General features: G+C 43.6%; 1 protein-coding gene across 1 annotated transcript in view; it reads right to left on the minus strand.

Moving 5' to 3' along the window:
- Positions 1-685: 685 nt before the first annotated feature.
- The window catches only part of hps1 (HPS1 biogenesis of lysosomal organelles complex 3 subunit 1), a 58,348-nt gene continuing 39,863 nt past the window's right edge, over positions 686-19,170 (minus strand). The window contains exons 11-17 of the mRNA XM_059947105.1: positions 18,586-18,653; positions 17,762-17,893; positions 15,513-15,578; positions 13,645-13,786; positions 10,771-10,884; positions 7,922-8,004; positions 686-2,299 (exon numbers count right to left, since the gene is read on the minus strand). Coding sequence (XP_059803088.1) covers positions 2,137-2,299; positions 7,922-8,004; positions 10,771-10,884; positions 13,645-13,786; positions 15,513-15,578; positions 17,762-17,893; positions 18,586-18,653 — 768 coding nt within the window. The 3' untranslated portion in view covers positions 686-2,136. The remainder of the gene's footprint in view (positions 2,300-7,921; positions 8,005-10,770; positions 10,885-13,644; positions 13,787-15,512; positions 15,579-17,761; positions 17,894-18,585; positions 18,654-19,170) is intronic.

Genomic DNA, 19,170 nt, shown 5'->3' on the forward strand with positions numbered 1-19,170 from the left:
GGTGGTTGGTATTGAGGGATCGCCCTACTATTGGAGGAACAATTGTTAAGGGAGCCCCACACTGTCTATTGCACATCAGCATCAGATAACCATATTGTGGGAAAACCTCTCTATCGGAAGGACAGCATCGTACCATTGGATGGACAGTATTGAGGGAGCCCCACGCTATAGGAGGAGGAACAAAATAAATTAAGAGGAAGAGTATTGAGGGAGCAGCACACTGACAGAAAGAAATATTTGTAACACTGCACAATAGGTCAGTACTGAATACGCACCTCTCTCTTACTGAGGAAGCGTCGGGCGGCAGGCTGTTCCCTCGTCACGTGCTCGGCACGGCCGCACGCACAGAGACTTCATCCCCGCCCCACGCCTCTCAGTGAAACTATTACACTGGAGCCGCAGTCGATTATCCAGCGGGACTCTCAGACTGACAGGTAACTCGTCCAGTAGTCCTGACTGTGCTTTTCAAAACTAATTTTACCCCTCCCCCAATCTGAAACACATGAGATGGAGCACCTCTCCAGCATACACCAAAGTTTCTAGAAACTGCATTTTAAAAGTTATTTTTCATTTATTTCCTGGCTCCAGGACCTCTGCATCCTCCTGATCAGTTTGTTTTAGTTAAAGAAATCTGTTATTTTACAATTTCCATCAAGTTTGTGCACAAAATCTGAACCAAGTGTCATTAAGAGTTGCAATCAAAGTGAAGAGCACTGTGTTTAATCACCATCTTTTGACATACGAAAATACTCTTTTTCATACAGATAACCAGTCTTGGGTACTCAGCAGGAGCCCCGGACACGAGCGAGCACCTGTGCTGGGTCCAAAGCTTTATTGATTATTAATTCACAGAACCAAAACAATTATTAATGAGTAGACGACTCCATATGACAACCCGCACAACCACTGTGGATGTGAAATATTCACAACAGTCCCCGAAATACTTTTCAACTGGGCAATGACAGAAGAGGGTTGGAATCATAAAGTACTACAGCACAGAAACAAGCCCTTCGGTCCATCTAGTCCATGCTGAACTTCCATGGGCTGAAACTGGACCAGAGCCCTCCACATCCCTTCCATCCATAAAAGTATCCAAACTTCCCTTAAGTGTTGAAATTGAGTCTAGGTACATCACTTTCACTGCAGCTTGATACACACTCACACCACCCTTTAAATGAAAAGCTCCCCCTCTGGTTTTGCTTAAATATTTCACCCATTGCCCTATCCAATGATCTCTAATTTCAGTCTCAGTGGTAGGAGTCTGGTTCCATTTACACTACCTATACCTCGTAATTTTATACACCTCTATGAAATCTACCCTTATTCCTCTGCGTTCCAGTCCTAACCTAAACAAGCTTTCCCTACAACTCAGGTCCTCATATCCCAATAACATCCTTGTAAATTTTCTCTGCACTCTTTCAGTCGTAGTTACGTCTTTCATCCCTCAGATACAATGTACCGATCAGACACCCAGATTCAGCTCATCTGACCCAAACTCAGTTTGATCGGCCCCTGCCAACACCAGGCTGGGGCAACTGCCCACACACGAGGACGTCTGGTAGCTAGTTCCACAATGCATTTGCTGTTCCTTTGAGCCAGGATTCACTATCATCCTCCACCTTGCCCAGAATCCAGAGCTGGGGTTATGTGGAGAAGAACCAATCAGTCTAACTCACTGGACCACAGCAGATCAATTGTGAGAACATGGCAACTGTGCCTGTGGCTGACTGATCGCACGGTGAATCGACCGGACCTCCCGAACGTGCAGGCTTCTGGGTGCACACATTTATCTTGGCAGGCTTGGTTTGTCATGCCCGCAGTGTGTACCAAGGCAACACTAACGGTTACTCCTACTGCCCTGGTGTCATTAGTGCTCAGCACATTCACAACATCCACACCCATCCACTCAGACTCTGCTCACCCATGTTGTTCCTCAGCTACCCCCACTTTCTAATACCTCAACATAAAAATGGGGTCTGTATGCGCAGCAGTAACTGGAGCCAAGCTATCTGATGACAGATTAGAGAGGGGAGGGGATTGAGAAAATCAAATTGAAAGAAATTTACAGAGGGCCGGCCAAGTCCGCCAACAGAAAACTTTCTCCTGACTTCCGAACGATCCTTCGTTGGTGTTGCTCTAGAGCAGGGGGATATGAGAGGGCTCCCATAACTTGTGTGCTAGGTTACAGCACTGCTGAATAATAAACTCTGTAGGAATGACACCAAGATGGATAGTGAAGAGCTCAAAGCATTTTATCATTTCCAAGCCATGGTTTTTGCCGCAGTATCGTAGCAGTTTCCTGGGGGGAGAAAAATGATCACCACATTAAATCACTTCAAAATGATAAAACAACTTCTATTGTCACCATCTTACAAGAAGGTTGAACAAGTTAGGTCTTTATTCTTTGGAGCATAGAAGTTTGAGGGGGGACTTGATAGAGGTATTTAAAATTATGAGGGGGTTAGATAGAGTTGACGTGGATAGGCTTTTTCCATTGAGAGTAGGGGAGATTCAAACAAGAGGACATGAGTTGACAGTTAAGGGGCAAAAGTTTAAGGGTAACCACGAGGGGGAACTTCTTTACTCAGAGAGTGGTAGCTGTGTGGAACGAGCTTCCAGTAGAAGTGGTAGAGGCAGGTTCAGTATTGTCATTTAAAGTAAAATTGGATAGGTATATGAACAGGAAAGGAATGGAGGGTTATGGGCTGAGTGCAGGTCGGTGGGACTAGGTGAGAGTAAGCGTTCGGCACAGAGTAGAAGGACCAAGATGGTCAGTTTCCGTGCTGTAATTGTTACATGTTATAAAACTACAGATTACACTAACAGAGTCATAGAACACTACCCTTCAGCTTTTCTAGTCCATGTCAAAATATTCTCCTGCCCAGTTCCATCGACTTACACCTGGAACATAGTCCTCCACACATTCCCCATCCATGTACCAATCCAAACTTCCCTTAAACGGTGAAATTAAACTCACATCTACCACTTTTTCTAGCAGCCTGTTCCACTCACCTCCCTCTGAGTGAAGAAGTTCCCCCTCATGTTCCCCTTAACCCATGACATCCAGTTCAGGGGCTCCCAGACTGGGGTCTACAGACCTGTCAGTTAATGGCAAAGGTCCATGGTTGGGAACCGCTGCTCTAGTTGTGGTCCCACCCAACCCCAGCGAGAAAAGTCTGCTTGCATTTACCCGATCTACACCCTCATAATTTTTTAAATATACTATTAGAGAATGAACAAACATCAGCCATATCATCAGTTATAAATCATTGCCCTTTTTGTAAAAGTGCTGTGAAGTCTCTGCCAACATCAATATAGACACAATATAATTAAGATGTGTGCTATTTATAAATAATAATTAAGTACAAAATTACCCCACTAAACATACTATGATTTGTTATTAGTTGCGAACCAACAAATATTTGATCTGTGACCCTAATACAGCTTCCTCTTAAGATATTAATCCTACAGATTTCTTTTTCAGTTCCACAAGCAATGGATGCTGCTCAAAATTTAACCCTGGTACACTCGCTCCTGAACGATGTGCTTACAGGATGTTTATAGAATTGTTTTACTTGTATCTGCTACGACAGTGCACAAAATCAGAACCACAGCACAAGAAGTGGTTGTGACAGCTCCATCTTCTCAGCCCTTTGCCACCATCCCCAGCAGTGCCTGACCACTGAATCAGTCCGGCAGGAGCCTCGGTTCAGCAGCAATGAGAACTGGCCACGAACGCCGGCTTCCGCAGTGGTTCACAATGAACAAATTTTAAAAACAAAACTTCCCTCATCTGCAGCTTTGAGGCCAAATCCCCAGGATTACTCAGAATTATACAGCACAGAAAAGGCCGTTCAGTCCAACAACTCAACTTGTTGGCGTGGTAGCATAGTGGTTAGCACAACACTTTACAGTACAGGTGACTAGGGTTCAATTCCCGCCGCTGCCTACAAGGAGTTTGTATGTTCACCCTGCGATCACGAAGGTTTCCGACAGGTGCTTCGGTCTCCTCCCACAGTCTAAAGACTAGGTTCATTGGTCATCATAAATTGTCCAGTGAATAGGCTAGGATTATATTGGGATAATGCTGGCCAGTATGGCTCAAGGGGCTGGAAGAGCCTATTCCACACTCAATAAATAAACAAACAAGACATTGTGGGCTGAAAGGCCTGTTCCTGTGCTGTTCTATTTTTGTCTGATCCCTTTAAAGTCCTGAATACTTAACAAAACCCTTTATTCCTTGACTCCAGACTTTCCAACTTTAGTCAGCAGATCAGAAGCCTAAATTTTGAAGTCTTTCCTTGCATTGCCTCAAGACGACAACACCCATCACTACTGACCCCACTATCCCGGCCATGTTATCCTCTCATCGGGCAGGAGGTACAGAGGCCTGAAGTCCCACACCACCAGGTTCAGGAGCAGCTATTTCCCTTCAACCACTCGGTTCCAACACAACCCTAATCACCACAATTTAACAACACTATGACAATCTGGATCACTTTGCACTATAATGGATTGCGTTTCCTTTTCTTTTAATCACGAGCTTTCCTATAAAGGTTGTGTATAATCCAAGCTTTTGTAATGCTGCTGCAACATTTTTCCATTATACGCGTACATACTGCACACATACTTCCATAAATAACAATAAACTCCACTTTGACTTTTCTGATTTCTACTTTTGTCTCCTTCCTCAATTGCTCAGTGAAAAATCACTTTCCAGAACAAGCACACAGATTAATAAAGTCCACTTCCCCAAAAGGGTTCTAGTAAATGAGCTGGAGAAGACGACACCTCCCGTCGATCTGCTCCTCCTCCCTCTCAACTCCCTCTTCAAGCATTTTATTATCTTCACTGGAAGGTCCTACAACTCTCAGAGGATTTCCCTGCAACATCTGGATGTCCTTCATTACAGGCCCTGACCAGGTTATATTCAAGCAGTTTGCAAGTTGGAAATGCAGGCCCAAACTGAGTTCCCGGGCAGCAGTCAGATCAGCTGTATAAAATACCACAGCACTGGAGCAGAATTAGGCCATTCAGCCCATTGAGCCTGACCACTTGGTCACAAGTTTGTGTTACCGAAGGCTTTGGAATGCAAAGGTGCGCATACACGTCTCCAGTGTGCACTTGAGACATCGCCAGTCCCATACTGCAGTGTTGCAGAACCATCTTTAAGCAGGAGGAGAGGGTCATGAGAGAAAAAGAAGTTATAACACCACTCAGGGGATGCTTCATGACACAGGAGCGCAAGTAGGCTATTCAGCCCATCGATTCTACCCTGGCTAACAAGAAGTCAAAGCCAACTTAAAAGCCAAAGAGAGGGCATATCATACAGCAAAAAGTAGTGGTAGAGGGTTGGGAAGCTTTTAAAAACCAGAGGGCAACTAAAAAAAGTCATTAAGGCAAAGATGGAATATGAAAGTAAGCGAGCCAATAATACTAAAGAGGATACCAAAAGTTTCTTCAGACACATAAAGTATAAAAGAGAGGCAAAAGTGGACATCAGACCACTGGGAAACAATGCTGGAGAAGTGGTAATGGGGGACAAGGAAGTGGCAGATGGTCTGAATCAGTATTTTGCATCTGTCTTCACAGTGGAAGACACTCACAGTGTGCTGGCAGTTCCAGATGTCAGGGGTCATGAAGTATGTGAAGTTACCATAACTAGAGAGAAGGTTCTTAGGAAACTGAAAGGTCTGAAGGTAGATAAGTCGCCTGGACCAGGCCGTGTACTCCGCAGAGTTCTGAAAGAGGAGGCTGAAGAGATTGTGGAGGCATAAGTAATGACCTTTCAAGAATCACTGGTTCTGGAAGACCGGAAAATTGCAAATGTCACTCCACTCTTCAAGAAGGGAGAGAGGCTGAAGAAAGGAAACTACAGGCCAGTAAATCTGACCTCAGTGGTTGGGAAGATGTTGGAGTTAATTGTTATGGATGTGGTTTCGGGATAATGGGAGGCACATGACAAAGTCAGCACAACTTCCTTAAAGGGAAATTTTGCCTGACGGATCTTTTGGTGGATGTTTTCTACTGGGATATTCAGAAGGCCTTTGACAAGGTGCCATACAAGCCTGTTTAACAAGCTACATGGTATTTGTGAAGGACCAGGGTTAGCATAAAACTGGGAGAGCAGGTAAAGGTGAAGAAAATAAGGGTTTTATTTACCCAGAATGTTTACAAACTCAACAGAACTGTTCTAGAGTCCAAACTTGAATCATCTAACAGAACAGAACTTGGTTACAACAACATAATAAATACACCTCAAACCAAGTGACACGACACATCTCCCGACTGCAGGTTTATATTCAATGCTGGCCAGTCCATAGTAAATTGCAGGGGAGAGAAAACATTCCTCTCCTTAAAAAGATACGGCAAAAATGAAGCAGCTCCAGAGAACACCCCTCTGGCTGTAGCAGAATGACACAATCCAATTACCCAGCCCCATCGACTTAGGCTGGCGTAATGCAACAGACCAGTCATTTGCCGGATTATCAGGAGGATGGTTGCTTACAGGACACTTCAATATGCCCGGTTGATGGTGCAGAAAGATTCCAGCATGGATAAAGCAGAGGCTGATTGGCAGGAGGCAAAGAGTGGGAATAAAGGGAGCCTCTTCTGGTTGGTGTTGAGACCGATTCTTTTCACGTCAATGATTTGGATGACGGGGATTGATGGCTTGGTTACAAAGTTTGCAGTCGATATGAAGAAAGTTGGAGGAGCAGGTAGTTTTAAAGTAGTAAAGAAGCTACAGAAGGACTTGGTTTAGGAGAATGGGCAAAGAAATGGCAGATGGAATACAGTGTTGGGAAGTGTATGGTCATGCACTTTGGTAGAAGAAATGACAGGGTTGACTATTTTCTAAAAGGTGAAAAAATACAAAAACCTGAGGCAAAAAAGGGACTTGGGAGTCCTTGTCCATGATGCCCTAAAGGTTGAGTCAGCGGCAAATACAATGTGAGCAAACATTTCAGGAGGATTGGAAAAGAGCAATGATGTAACGCTGGCCCTTTATAAGGCACTGGTCAGATCGCATTTGGAGTATTGTGAGTAGTTTTGGATCCTTATCTAAGAAAAGATTTGGTGGCATTGGAGAGGGTCCAGAGGAGATTCACGAGAATGATTCTGGAAATGAAATGGTCAACGCATGTGCATTTAATAGTTCTGGGGCAGTACTTGCTAGAGTTTAGAAGAATGAAGTGGGAGAGGGATCTCATTGAAACCTATCAAACATTGAAAGGCTTAGACAGAGTAGATGGTTCCGAGAGTGGGTGTTTCTTGGACCAGAAGGCAGCCTCAGAATAGAAGGCTACCCACTAAGAACAGAGATGAGAAGGAGTTTCTTTAGCCGGAGAGTGGTGAATCTGTGGAATATATTGCTGCGGATGTCTGTAGAGTCCAATTTATTGAACATATTTAAGGCAGAGGTTGAGAGGGATAATAAATCAGGCAGAGCAGACTCACTGGGTCGAGTGGCCTAATATTGCTCCTATGTCTTCTGGACTTATGGTCTTATCAAGAACCTATGCTTTAAATATACCCAATGAGTTGAGTTGGATGTCTATAAATGGGGGAGGTTCTGTATTAGTTTAAGACTTTCAAGATGAAGAAGCTTTCCCCCGCTCAAAAGGGGTAATAGCTAGACTCTGACCTTTGCTCTTCTTAAGACCATAGGACATAGGGGCAAAATTAGGCCACTCAGCTCATCGAGTCCACTCCATCATTCTATCATAGTATAGCAGAGGCGCAAAGTCAGCACCACAGTCCCAGCCTACGTTCTACCCTCAGTACCCAACCTCAATGCCCCAGATTACCAGCACGGCACTTTCCATCTAAATGTAGAGCATATTCACCAACTACTTTACCCTTCCCCAGTACCTCAACTTTAGACTTCAGAGCTAATGGAGGTTTTGCAAACATCTTGTACCTGTAATAATCTCCAGTCAATATCCCGACAGGAGCAGAGTCATCCGACAGCACTGGCAGCTCTATGACTGGTAACTTGTATCCCTAATGAAGAGAGTAAGAAGTTCTAAGATACAGTAAGTTTTACATAAATGTACATACATAAAAGCACAAAACTAGATTGGAGATCTTTCACGCAGTTAACCACGTTGGATTTTGCCATGTACCACATGATACAAGAGAGGGTGCAGACGAGATTTACCTGGATTGGAAAGCATGTCTTTTGAGGATAGGCTGAGCGAGGTAGGGCTTTTCTCATTGGAGTGAAAGAGGATGAAAGTTGACTTGACAGATGTGTATAAGATGATAAGAGGCATAGAATGGACGGCAGAATTTTCATCCCAGGATGGAAAAGGCTAATACAAGGGGCATAATTTTAAAAGTGTTGGCAAGGGCTGTATCAGGTACATGTTTTTAAAAAAAATATACACAGAGAGCAGTTGGTCGGTGGAATGCATTGCCAAAGGTGGAGGTTTAGGCAGATACATTAGGGGCATGCAAGACATTTTTAGATGATAGAAGCATGGAGGATGATATAGGAAGGAAAAGTTGGATTGATCTTGGAGCAGGTTAATGGTCAGCACAACACAGTGGACTGAAGAGCTTCTACTGTTTCACATTCCAAAAGATACTCAGGAAAATTAAGGAAGGTGATACACAGAGAGGTGTAGGATTGGGTCAGTATGATTGGGGGTATTACACTATTAGTAACAGTGAAAAGGAAGAATGGTCCAGGGTAATCAATGACAAAATCTAGCCGGTTGGGGTTACTCAATAGAGTTGACCTCACATCACAGGGTGTTCTCTATAAGCTGCCAACTCGGTAAAACTAAGCATTGAGTTGCATTTCTGGACGAGATAGCTTGAGTACATTCACACGAAGGAGGAAAGTAGGTTATGAAAGCCCAAGTTCCCTGGATGGCCAGAGCAATAAAGCAGGATAAAGGACACACAACAATTGTCAAATTAAAGCCAAGTATAAAATGAGTATCCTATTTGTCACCCATCTACATATACAACATGAAATTTGTTGTCTTGTGGCAGAAGTACAGCGCAAAGACAAAGTTAATACACATGACGACAATGAATATACAAATGCTGAGCATGAAATAAAAGTTGGCAAAGAGGGAGAATGAAATAAAAAGATTAGCAAAAGGGAATCCAAGAATCTTTAAAGGCACGTAAGGAATGAATGTAAAGCAAGGTGAAAGGAGAGCCAATCAGGAGCGATATAGAACATTGATTCATGGACAGTTACTACTAAATATTTCTATGCATTCCCCAAAACTGATGTCAGCAATACTGGCTTATGGCTCCATTTCCTATCATTCTCAAGTATTGCAGTTATATTAAATAGGGCAAACACGAGGAAATCTGCAGATGCTGGAAATTCAAACCACACACGTCAGAAGGGTCTCGGTCCGAAACATCAACAGTGCTTCTCCCTATAGATGCTGCCTGACCTGCTGTGTTCCATCAGCATTGTGTGTGTGATATTAAATAGGGATAGTGTTAGCTATCACACGGATAAATGGAAGCTGGCACTATGTCTTACAGCGTCAGTGACTGGAGTTCAATTCTCACTGCCGTCGTTAATGAGTTTGAATGTTACCCTGTGATCGCATGGGTTTCCTCCGGGTGCTCCAGTTCCCTCCCACATTCCAAAGGATTGGTACGTTGTGAGCACGCTATCTTAATGGCGGAAGCATGGCAAAACTTGCAGACTGGCCCCAGCACACCTTCTGACTGTGTTGGTCATTGACGAAAATTATCCATTTCATTGCATATGTGACAAACAAAGCTAATCGAGGAAGGCAACGAGGATTTGTCAAGGCAAATCACGTTTAACTAAATTGATAGAAAATAAGGTTCTGGGTCATTGAGGAAAACGTGGTTAAGGTGGTCTATATGAACGTTCAAAGGCCAAATAACAAACTTGTCATTAAGATAAGAGCAGTTACAATTCGAGGGGTTGAGGCAGCATGGGGAGGAAGGTAAAGGACAGTAACAAGAACAGCGGTGAACTGTTTATATGTTGGGCTGTTTCCCCAGGATCAATACGATCTTTCTTTTCCTCCCCCTTACAAACTCATTTTATTAGGTACCTCCTGTATTTAATAAAGCAGCTACTGTGTGTATGTTCGTGGCCTTCTGCTGGTGTAGTCCATCCACTTCCAGGTTCACTCAGAGATGCTCTTCTGCACACCACTGTTATGGGTGGTTATTTGAGTTACGTCCCCTTCTAGTCAGCTTGAAGAAGTCTGGCCATTCTCTTCCAACCTCTCAGTAATGAGGCATTTTTTGCCCACAAAGCTGCCACTCACTGGATTTTTTTTTTGTTTTTCACACCATTCTCTCTGAACAGTAGAGACTGTTGTGTGTGAAAATCCCAGGAGATCAGCAGTTTCTGAGATACTCCAACCACCCTGTCTGGCACCGACAATCATTCCACAGTCAAAGTCACTTAGATCACATTTCCTCCGCATTCTGGTGTTTGATCTGAACAACAACTGAACCTTCTGATCATGTCTGCATGCTTTGAGTTGCTGCCACACGATTGGCTGATTAGATCTTTTTCATTATCGAGGTGTACAGAACACAGTATACTATATGAACTACCACCTTCTGCCTTGTGTAGGCAAGGCAATTCCTTACAGCCAAGTTTCCCAGGATCATTACCAAAGGCTCAACAATCTCTTCCCCTGCTTCCCACGTAACCTGGGCTATACAGTATCCTGTGCAGCCCTGGCTATGCAAATTGAGTCTATATCGTATCCCTTTGAACACCAATTTAAAATACAATATACTTACATCATTATTCTCAAACCAGAGGAAATAACAGCAGTAGTAATCTCCGTCACGGAACGTCAGAGTGGTAAACCCCTTCTGTAAGTACCTCAGGCCCATCCCAACCAGAGACCACACCTAGCAAGATTAGAAGACCTTCAGTGAAAAATACTGTCGTATCAGCCTATGTAATGCAATAAAAAGATTACTAAATTACATTTAGATTAATACAATAGCAACAATAGTACTGATCAGAGGGGTATATTCAAAATAGGGACTTTCCATACACTAGACATCCTGAAGAAGCAGCATTCTGAAGGCAGGATGACACAAGAGTGGCTGACCAGAGAAGTCAAGGCCAACATAGAAGCAAAAGAGAGGGCATGTAATAGAGCGACAATTAGTGGAAATTAGAGGATTGGGAAGTTAAAATAAAAACAGAAGGCAACTAAAAAAACTACGGGGATGAAAAAAGACGAAATATGAAAGTAAACTAGTCAATAACATCAAAAATGATATCAGAAATATTTTTTCCAGATACATAGAGACTCAAAAAGAGATGATAGTATCTATTGGGCAGCTGGAAAATGACAATGGAGGGATGGTAACAGGAACAAGGAAATGGTGGAGTAACTACATATTTTGTATCAGTCTTCACTGTAGAAGACACTAATAGCTTACTGGAGGTTCGAGTGTATCAAGAGGCAGAAGTGAGTACAGTTGCTATTACTAGGAAGATGGTGGTTGGAAAACTGAAGTTCTGAAGGCAGATAAGTGACCTGGACCTGATATTTAAAAGAGGCAGCTCAAACATTATTGAGGCACTGACGAGGCCTCAGAGTACTGAGAGCAGTTTTGGGTCCCTTATTTAGGGAAGGATCTGCTGACATTGGAGAGGCTTAAGGGGAGGTTCGTGAGAATGATTCCAGGAATGAAAGGGTTAACAATATGAGCAGCGATTGATGGCTGGGCCTGTACTCACTGAAATTTAGAAAAATGAGGGGGAGGGAGAATCTAACTGAAACCTATTGAATATTGAAAGGCCTAGATAGAGTGGATATAAAGCAGATGTTTCCTTTGGTGGGGGAGTCTAGGACCAAAGGGTACAGCCTCAAATTAAGTTCTTGATTAGTCAGGGCATGAAAGGTCACAGGAAGAAGGCAGAAGAATGGGGTTGAGAGGGAAATGCATCAGCCATGATGAAAGGGTGGGGCAAATGGCCTAAATCTGCTCTCATGTCTTATGTTCCTATGGGGGCCACAGTTGGAATATTTTGGAGTATTGTGTTCAGTTTTGGTTGCCTCATTATAGGAAGGATGTGGGAGCTTCAGAGAGGGTGCAGCAGAGATCTACCAGGAGGCTGCCTGGATTAGAAAGCACATCTTCCGAAGAATGGTTAAGCGAGCTAGAGCTTTTGTCTTTGGAGTGAAGATGAGAGATGATTTGATGCAAGTGTATAAAATGATCAAAAGCACAGATAAGAGTGGATAGCCAGGGACCTTGACCCCCAGAGTTAGAATTGCTAATAAGGGAGGGCGTAATTTTAAGGTGACTGAAGTATGGGGGTAGGGGTAATATCAGAGGCAAGACACACACCACACACATACACACAGTGTGGTGAGTGCATGGAATGCCAGTGGTGATGATAGAGGCAGATACTTTAATAGGTTCTCAGTTAGGCACGTGGATGTGGGGGAGAATAATGAGGTACTGTGCTGTAAGTGTTCTATGTTCTATGTGGAGCTTCAACTGGAAGGGAAGAATTTAGAAATTGGAAGTTTATTCTCCCTCTCCCCCCCCCCCCCCCCCACAGAGCAGTGAAGTTTGAGGGAGGGATTCAAGATCTACCAGATCATTATTTCAAAAGAAACTTTAATTTTTGCTTGGTAGGGACAACATTTACTGCCCATCTCTAACATCTGTGAGAAGATACAGTACCTTTGTGAAATACCACAGCCCTCCTAGTGAAGATGCTGTACATGTTTGGAGAAGGGTTTCTAGAATTCAAACTCAGCAATGGTGAAGGACAGGCAGTGCGTCGTCAAGGGAAAAGGTCCCCTAATCACTCAAAGCTTGGTGGCCAGCGTAGCGGATGATACAATAGGAGAGGCAGGTAGTGTTGTGGAAGTAGGGAGTCTGCAGAAAGACAGATTAGGAGAATGGGCAAAGAAGGGGCAATTGGAATACAATACAGGGAAGTATATGGTCATGAACTTTTGGTAGAAAGAATAAAGTCGTAGACTATGTTCTAACGGGGAGCAAATTCAGAAATAGGAGGTGCAAAGGGACTTGTGAGCCTTTGTGCAGGATTCCCCAGTGGTGAAATCACAGGTTGTTGGTGTTGCAGAATGCTATTGCAATAATAGCATGGAGAGGTCTAGAATATAAAAGCAGGGACGTAATGCAGAGGCTTTATAAGGCATTGGTCAGACCGCACGGGATATTGCGTGCAGTTTTGAAGGGCCTACATAGTGGATGTGAAGAGATTTCCTATAGTGAGGGAATCTGGGAACAGAAGGGACAGCCTCTGAACAAAAGAATGTCCCTTTAGAACAGAGATAAGGAGGAATTTCTTTAGCTAGAGGGTGGTGAATCTGTGGAATGTGAAGGCCAAGTCATTGGGTATAATTAAAACAGAGGTCAATAGTTCCTTGATTAACAAGGATGTCAAAGATAATGGAGAGAAGGCAGGAGAATGGAGTTCAGAGGGATAATAAATCAGCCATGATGGAAAAGCAGAGCAGACTCGATGGGCCAAATGGCCTAATTCTGCTCCTGTGTCTTATGGTCTTATGATTTGAAAGTCTTTTGGGAAATAGGAGTAATATCCAATAGTCTGGAAAATCTGCCATTCCACTATAGTCACGAGGATGCCAGGTGATCGCAGTCTTACTGTACCTTGCTTTTAATGAATGTGGCCAGTGGTTCTTTCCCCAGCTCAGTGGATTTCTCTGAAGTATTTAAGGAAGGTGCAATCATTTGGCCCATCGTCCTGTCCACGTAAATGAAGTGGATCAGTCCTGGGAAGTCTTGCAGATAGGTATAGTCAAAGTCAAGGTCAACCACATGCACAGGATTTACAGAACATTGGATTACCAACCATCAAGTGATAACATTGAAGGCAATATAACCTGTTTCTGCTTTAGTGTTCTGGAGTTACCACTAAATTCAATGTTACTCAGTATGAGAGAATGACTTGTAGCAACTTTCAGAGCCAAGAACAGTCCAAACCACTTTGGACTGTTCCAGCCAATGAAGTGATTTTCAAGCTTAGTCACAAGTTGTAGGACATGCAATTAAAATTTATACAACAAGCTCCCGCAAAACATGTGATAAAACCGTAACAACAAACTCTGGTTAGATCACGCTTGGGAATATTGTGTTCAGTTCTAGTCACCACATTATAGAATGATGTGGAAGCTTTAGAGAGGGCGCAGAGGAGATTTACCAGGACGCTGTCTGGATTCAAGAACATGTCTTATGAGGGTAAATTGAGCAACCTGAGGGCTTTTCTCTTTGGAGACAAGGAGGACAAGAAGTGATGAGATAAGAGACATAAGAGGATAGACAGAGACTCTTTTCCCAGTGCAGAAATAGCCAACACTGGGGCATTGTTTTAAGATGACTGGAGGAAAATTAGAAGTAGGATTCATTTATTTAAACACAGCAGTGTGTGCATGGAGCACACTGCCAGGGTCGGTGGCAGAAGCAGGTACATAATGGACGTTTAATGGATCAAGGAGAAATGGAGGGCTATGTCGGCTGGAATGGTTGGATTGACCTTTGAGTAGTTTAAGAGGTCAGCACAGAATTATGGGCTGAAGAGTCTGTAGTGTTCCATGTTCTGCAAGCTCCCACAAAACATGATAAAACCATAATAACCAACTGCCTTTGTGATACTGCTTGAAGGACAGGTCAAGTAACCAGTCTAGTAGGAAGAACCTCCATGCAATTTTTTCCATAATGCCTTGTGATCATTTGTACCCACCCAAGGGGAAAGACAGGACCTCTAACTGATGACTTGTTTGAAAGTCAGCATCTTGGTGCAGTGGAATGCCCACCTGGATTACAGACTCAGCCCCTTTGGTCTGGTAGTTACACTATGCCCGTTTTAACAGGCCACTTATGTAATCATTAACCGTGCCTATAAAAAGTATTCAACCAATGTGCAAATGACGACAAACCGTGCAAATTTTTAAAAAACTAGTTGTGAAGTCCTTGAAAGTGAGTCTGTAGGTTGTGGCATCAGTTCAGAGTTGAGGTGAGTGAAGTTTTCCACTCCGGTTCAGGATCCTGATGGCTGAAGGGTAATAACTGCTCCTGAGCCTGGTGGTGTGGAACCCAAGGCTCTTGTACCTCCTTCCCAATGAGAAGAGAGCATGGCCTGGATGGAGGAGGTATTGAAAGAAGCCCCTTTATGTCTTTGCTAGTTATTTATAACAGGAAGCCTCAAATTATGACCAGGAGCTTAATCCTTGGATTTATTTTCCCTTTACAGCTAAGATGCCTCCATGCCTCAAAATAAATTACAGCACACTGAGAACAAGTTGGGCAAATCATACATTAACAGATGTCTTTTGTGCAAAAGATTATTTTTCTGTACATTTGCAGAGGCATAATCTTAAGCTTCCTTGACATGAAACATTAACTCTTTCTCTACAGAGTGCTACCTGACATAGAGTGTTTTGAGCATGTTTATTCCAGACTTCCAGCATCTGTAGAACTTAGATTTTTAAGGAATCATCTTTAACAGCCCACAAGGATATGAGATAATGGTGGTGTTCCTCTTGCTCTTTACCAAAAGGAAATCCTTCCAGTCTATCAGTTTCTCCCTACAGAGAACAAAGAAAAACCATTATAACATTAGAAATATGTGACCCAGAACAATGTCTCCTTGTAGTTACTTACGTGTACTCCATTTCGCTGATTTACGGAGAGTCCTGGTCAGATCAGCCCTCAATCCCCTGCCATTTGCCTACCATGAGCACATTGGAATTGATGATCCTGTCATCTACCTGCTGAACAGAGCCTACTCCCATCTGGATAAGCAGGGTAGCTCTGGGGATCATGTTTTTTGATTTCTCAAGTGCCTTCAATACCACGTTGCTGGGAGAAAAGCTCTGTTCAATACAGGTTGGCACTTCCATTGTATCCTGGATAATGGACTATCTGACTGGCAAGACCAGAGTTTGTGCGGCTTCAGAGCTGTGTGTCAGACATGGCTATAAGCAGCAATGGGGTCCCACAGGGGACTGTATTGGCTCCCTTCCTGTTTACCCTGTGTACTTTGGACTTCAGATACAATGCTGAGTCATGGCATCTGCATAAATTCTCTGATGATTCAGCAATAGCTGAGTGTATAAAGGGAGGATGAATACAGAGTCACGGTGGAGGACTTTGTCAAATGGTGCAAGCTGAATCAGCTGCAGTTCAACATCAGTAAGACAAAGGAGATGGTGATGGACTTTAGGAAGATTAAGCCTGCACTACCCTCTGTTACTTCTGATGGTGAAGATGTGGAAGTGATGAAGATCTAAAATACCTGGGGTGCACCTGGATGACAGACTTGAGCGGGGCACCAACACAGAAGCTGTACACAAGAAGGGCCAGAGTCGCTTCTACTTCCTGAGGAGACTGAGGTCTTTTGGAAGATGCAGGCCTCTCCTTCACATGTTCTACCAGTCTATTGTCACCAGGACAATCTTCTACGTGGTGGTGTGCTGGGGCAATGGCATCAACACGGGTGATGCCAACAAGCTTAATAAACTGATTAGAAAGGCTGGCTCTGTTATCAGAGTCAAACTGGACACACTGCAGGCTGTCATAGAACAAAGGATCCTACGGAAAATCTTGACAATTTGGTGACAATGTTTCTCACCCTCTGCATGCCACCTTGGCTGAACAGAGGAGCACTTTTAGTAACAGACTAAGTCAACTGCACTGCTCCAAAGAGTGCTATATGAGGTCATTCTTACCCTCAGCCATTGGGCTCTATAATGAGTTAACCTATAGCCTGGGAAGAGGCGACCCCCTCCTGTTAGGCTGTTTGAGGTTAACTTTTTTTTTCTTTCTTACTTTTCTAAAATTTGTATATCTGTTCATTTGTAATGTTACTGTGACACCGTAATTTCCTTTGGGATCAATAAAGTATCTATCTCTGAATGACTTGTAATTTCTGCAGATTTTCATATAATAACTACAGAATGATTATATTGGGAAGGGTCTCGGCCTGAAACATTGACTGTACTCTTTCTCATGGATGCTACCTGACCTGCTGAGTTCTCCCAGCATTTTGTGTGTTTTGCTTGAATTTCCAACATCTGCAGATTTTCTCCATTGTAGATGATTACATTACAACCGTTAATTGAACATCGTAGCCAATAACCATCATCTTGTCATTAGCAATCCTTAATGAAATAAAAACTCTTCCGCACTTGACGGTACATACGACGGTGACATGAAGTGACTGGATTAACAGTTCAGACCACTTTTCACCAAAACTTCAACCGTCAGACTGAAGTCACCTACTTTACAAGTGGAAGTACACCAGCTGAGTGATTATGTCTGGCGTAGACATTCAGTGGCCACTTTATTAGGTACATGGGCACACTTCATTAATGCAAATCTCTAATCAGCCAATCATGTGACAGCAACTCAATGCAGACATGGGCAGGAGGTTCAGTTGTTGTTCAAACCAAGCAACGGAATGGGGAAGAAATGTGATCCAAGTGACTCTGGCCACAGAACAATTGTTGGTGTCAGGCAAGGTGCTTTGACCATCTCAAAAGCTGCTAATCTCCTGGCATTTTCACACACGGTCTCTAGAGCTTATAGGGAATGGTGCAAAAAACACAAATATCCAGTGAAAAGCAATTCTGTGGGCAAAAACACCTCGTTAATGAGAGAGAGAGATCAAAGGAAAATGGCCAGGCTGGTTCAGGAGGTACTTAATAAAATGGCCGCTACACAAGGCAAATCAATTTTATTTATTTTTCTGTTGAATAGCAATACGTACCGGACAATTTTTTGCATCTTGGTCTGTAAGTCGATAGGCAAATGCTGAGAGCCTCCTGCTGGTTTTACGAGGAAATAGCACTGATAAACCAAGCGTAGCTGGGTCATCACATTCCGACATGCCTGCAACAGACTGCAACAGAACAGATCAGGACAGAACAACTCCCAGCTCTCAAACCAAACACCACTCAGCGATAGGTAAGCAACAGTCCAAATGTTTCACCATGAATAACTGAAGGCTTAATTTCCAAAATAAAAATTCAGACTCTTTTCAAACTCATTTTGAAGGGCAGGTGGGTTATGATTTGGGTGTAGGTACAGTCCTAACCTAGAGTCCATGGAACCCTTTGCTTAATGATACTGGTCCATGGCATAATGAAGGTTGGAACCCCTAGGTCAGAAAACCAGGCTGGCATAGACTAGTTGGGCCAAGGGCCTGTTTCTGTGCTGTAGTGCTAACTACATTCTATGCCCAGCACAGAATGTCCCCGCCAGTACTGATTTGAGTCAGATTAAATAGCAAGAGCATATTATGAGGCACAAGGAGCCTGGAATAGAATGAAATCACTTCGGTTACCGACCGTTGCTACTAATCATCTAGTCATTCTGGATGATTCCAGATGATTTAAGTCATTCTAGGTGTGTACAGGAAAAGCCTCGGGGTTCTGAACATCCAGAGAAGCATGAACTTTGTGTGCCCGTCGTCGGAGCACACTGCACAGGAAAGAATTTCTGTCTTGCAAGTACTCGTCGTGTTTTGTAATTTAATGCCTACGGGATGAAACAGGCTCAGAAAGACACTGAGAAAAAACAAAGTTTTCTCACTCCTGAGGATTTCCAGTGTTGCCTTTAGAAAACGCCTTGTTCTTGAAGTCCATCCAGGCAGACTGTAACTGCAGTAAACATCAGAAACACACATTGGTTACTGTTTAGTGCTCCAGATAGAGCAGTGTAAAGCCCCAAGTCAAATAGAACTGAAGTTGGCTCATCATCCACAGTCCACACCTGCATATTTACCTGGGCTAAGAGCCTCGGGTGAGATCCGCTCAGCCAACGGAGCCAAGTCGTGCTTCAGGCTTCTGGCTGCCCAGGTCCCAGCCCTTACCTACCGGCAACATCTGATCAAGGTTCAGCTCGGCACCAGTAACCAGGGATCAATTCCTGCCACAACCCGTGAGGAGTTTCAAAGTTTCCGGTGTGGCCATGTGGGTTTCTTCCAGCTGTTCTGGTTTCTTCCCACATTCCAAAGACGTACAGGTCAGGAAGCTGTGGGCGTGCCATGCTGGCACCAGAGAAGCGGGCACCCTCGGAATGCGTGGGGTCACTGAATCAGATAACTCACTTCACTGTATGTTTCAATGTACGTGACACAGAAAGCTAATTGTTCAAGTCTTTTTCTCCCCCAAGTTT

This window comes from Hypanus sabinus, chromosome 22 (assembly GCF_030144855.1).
Source record: "Hypanus sabinus isolate sHypSab1 chromosome 22, sHypSab1.hap1, whole genome shotgun sequence".
Classification (NCBI taxonomy): Eukaryota; Metazoa; Chordata; class Chondrichthyes; order Myliobatiformes; family Dasyatidae; genus Hypanus; species Hypanus sabinus.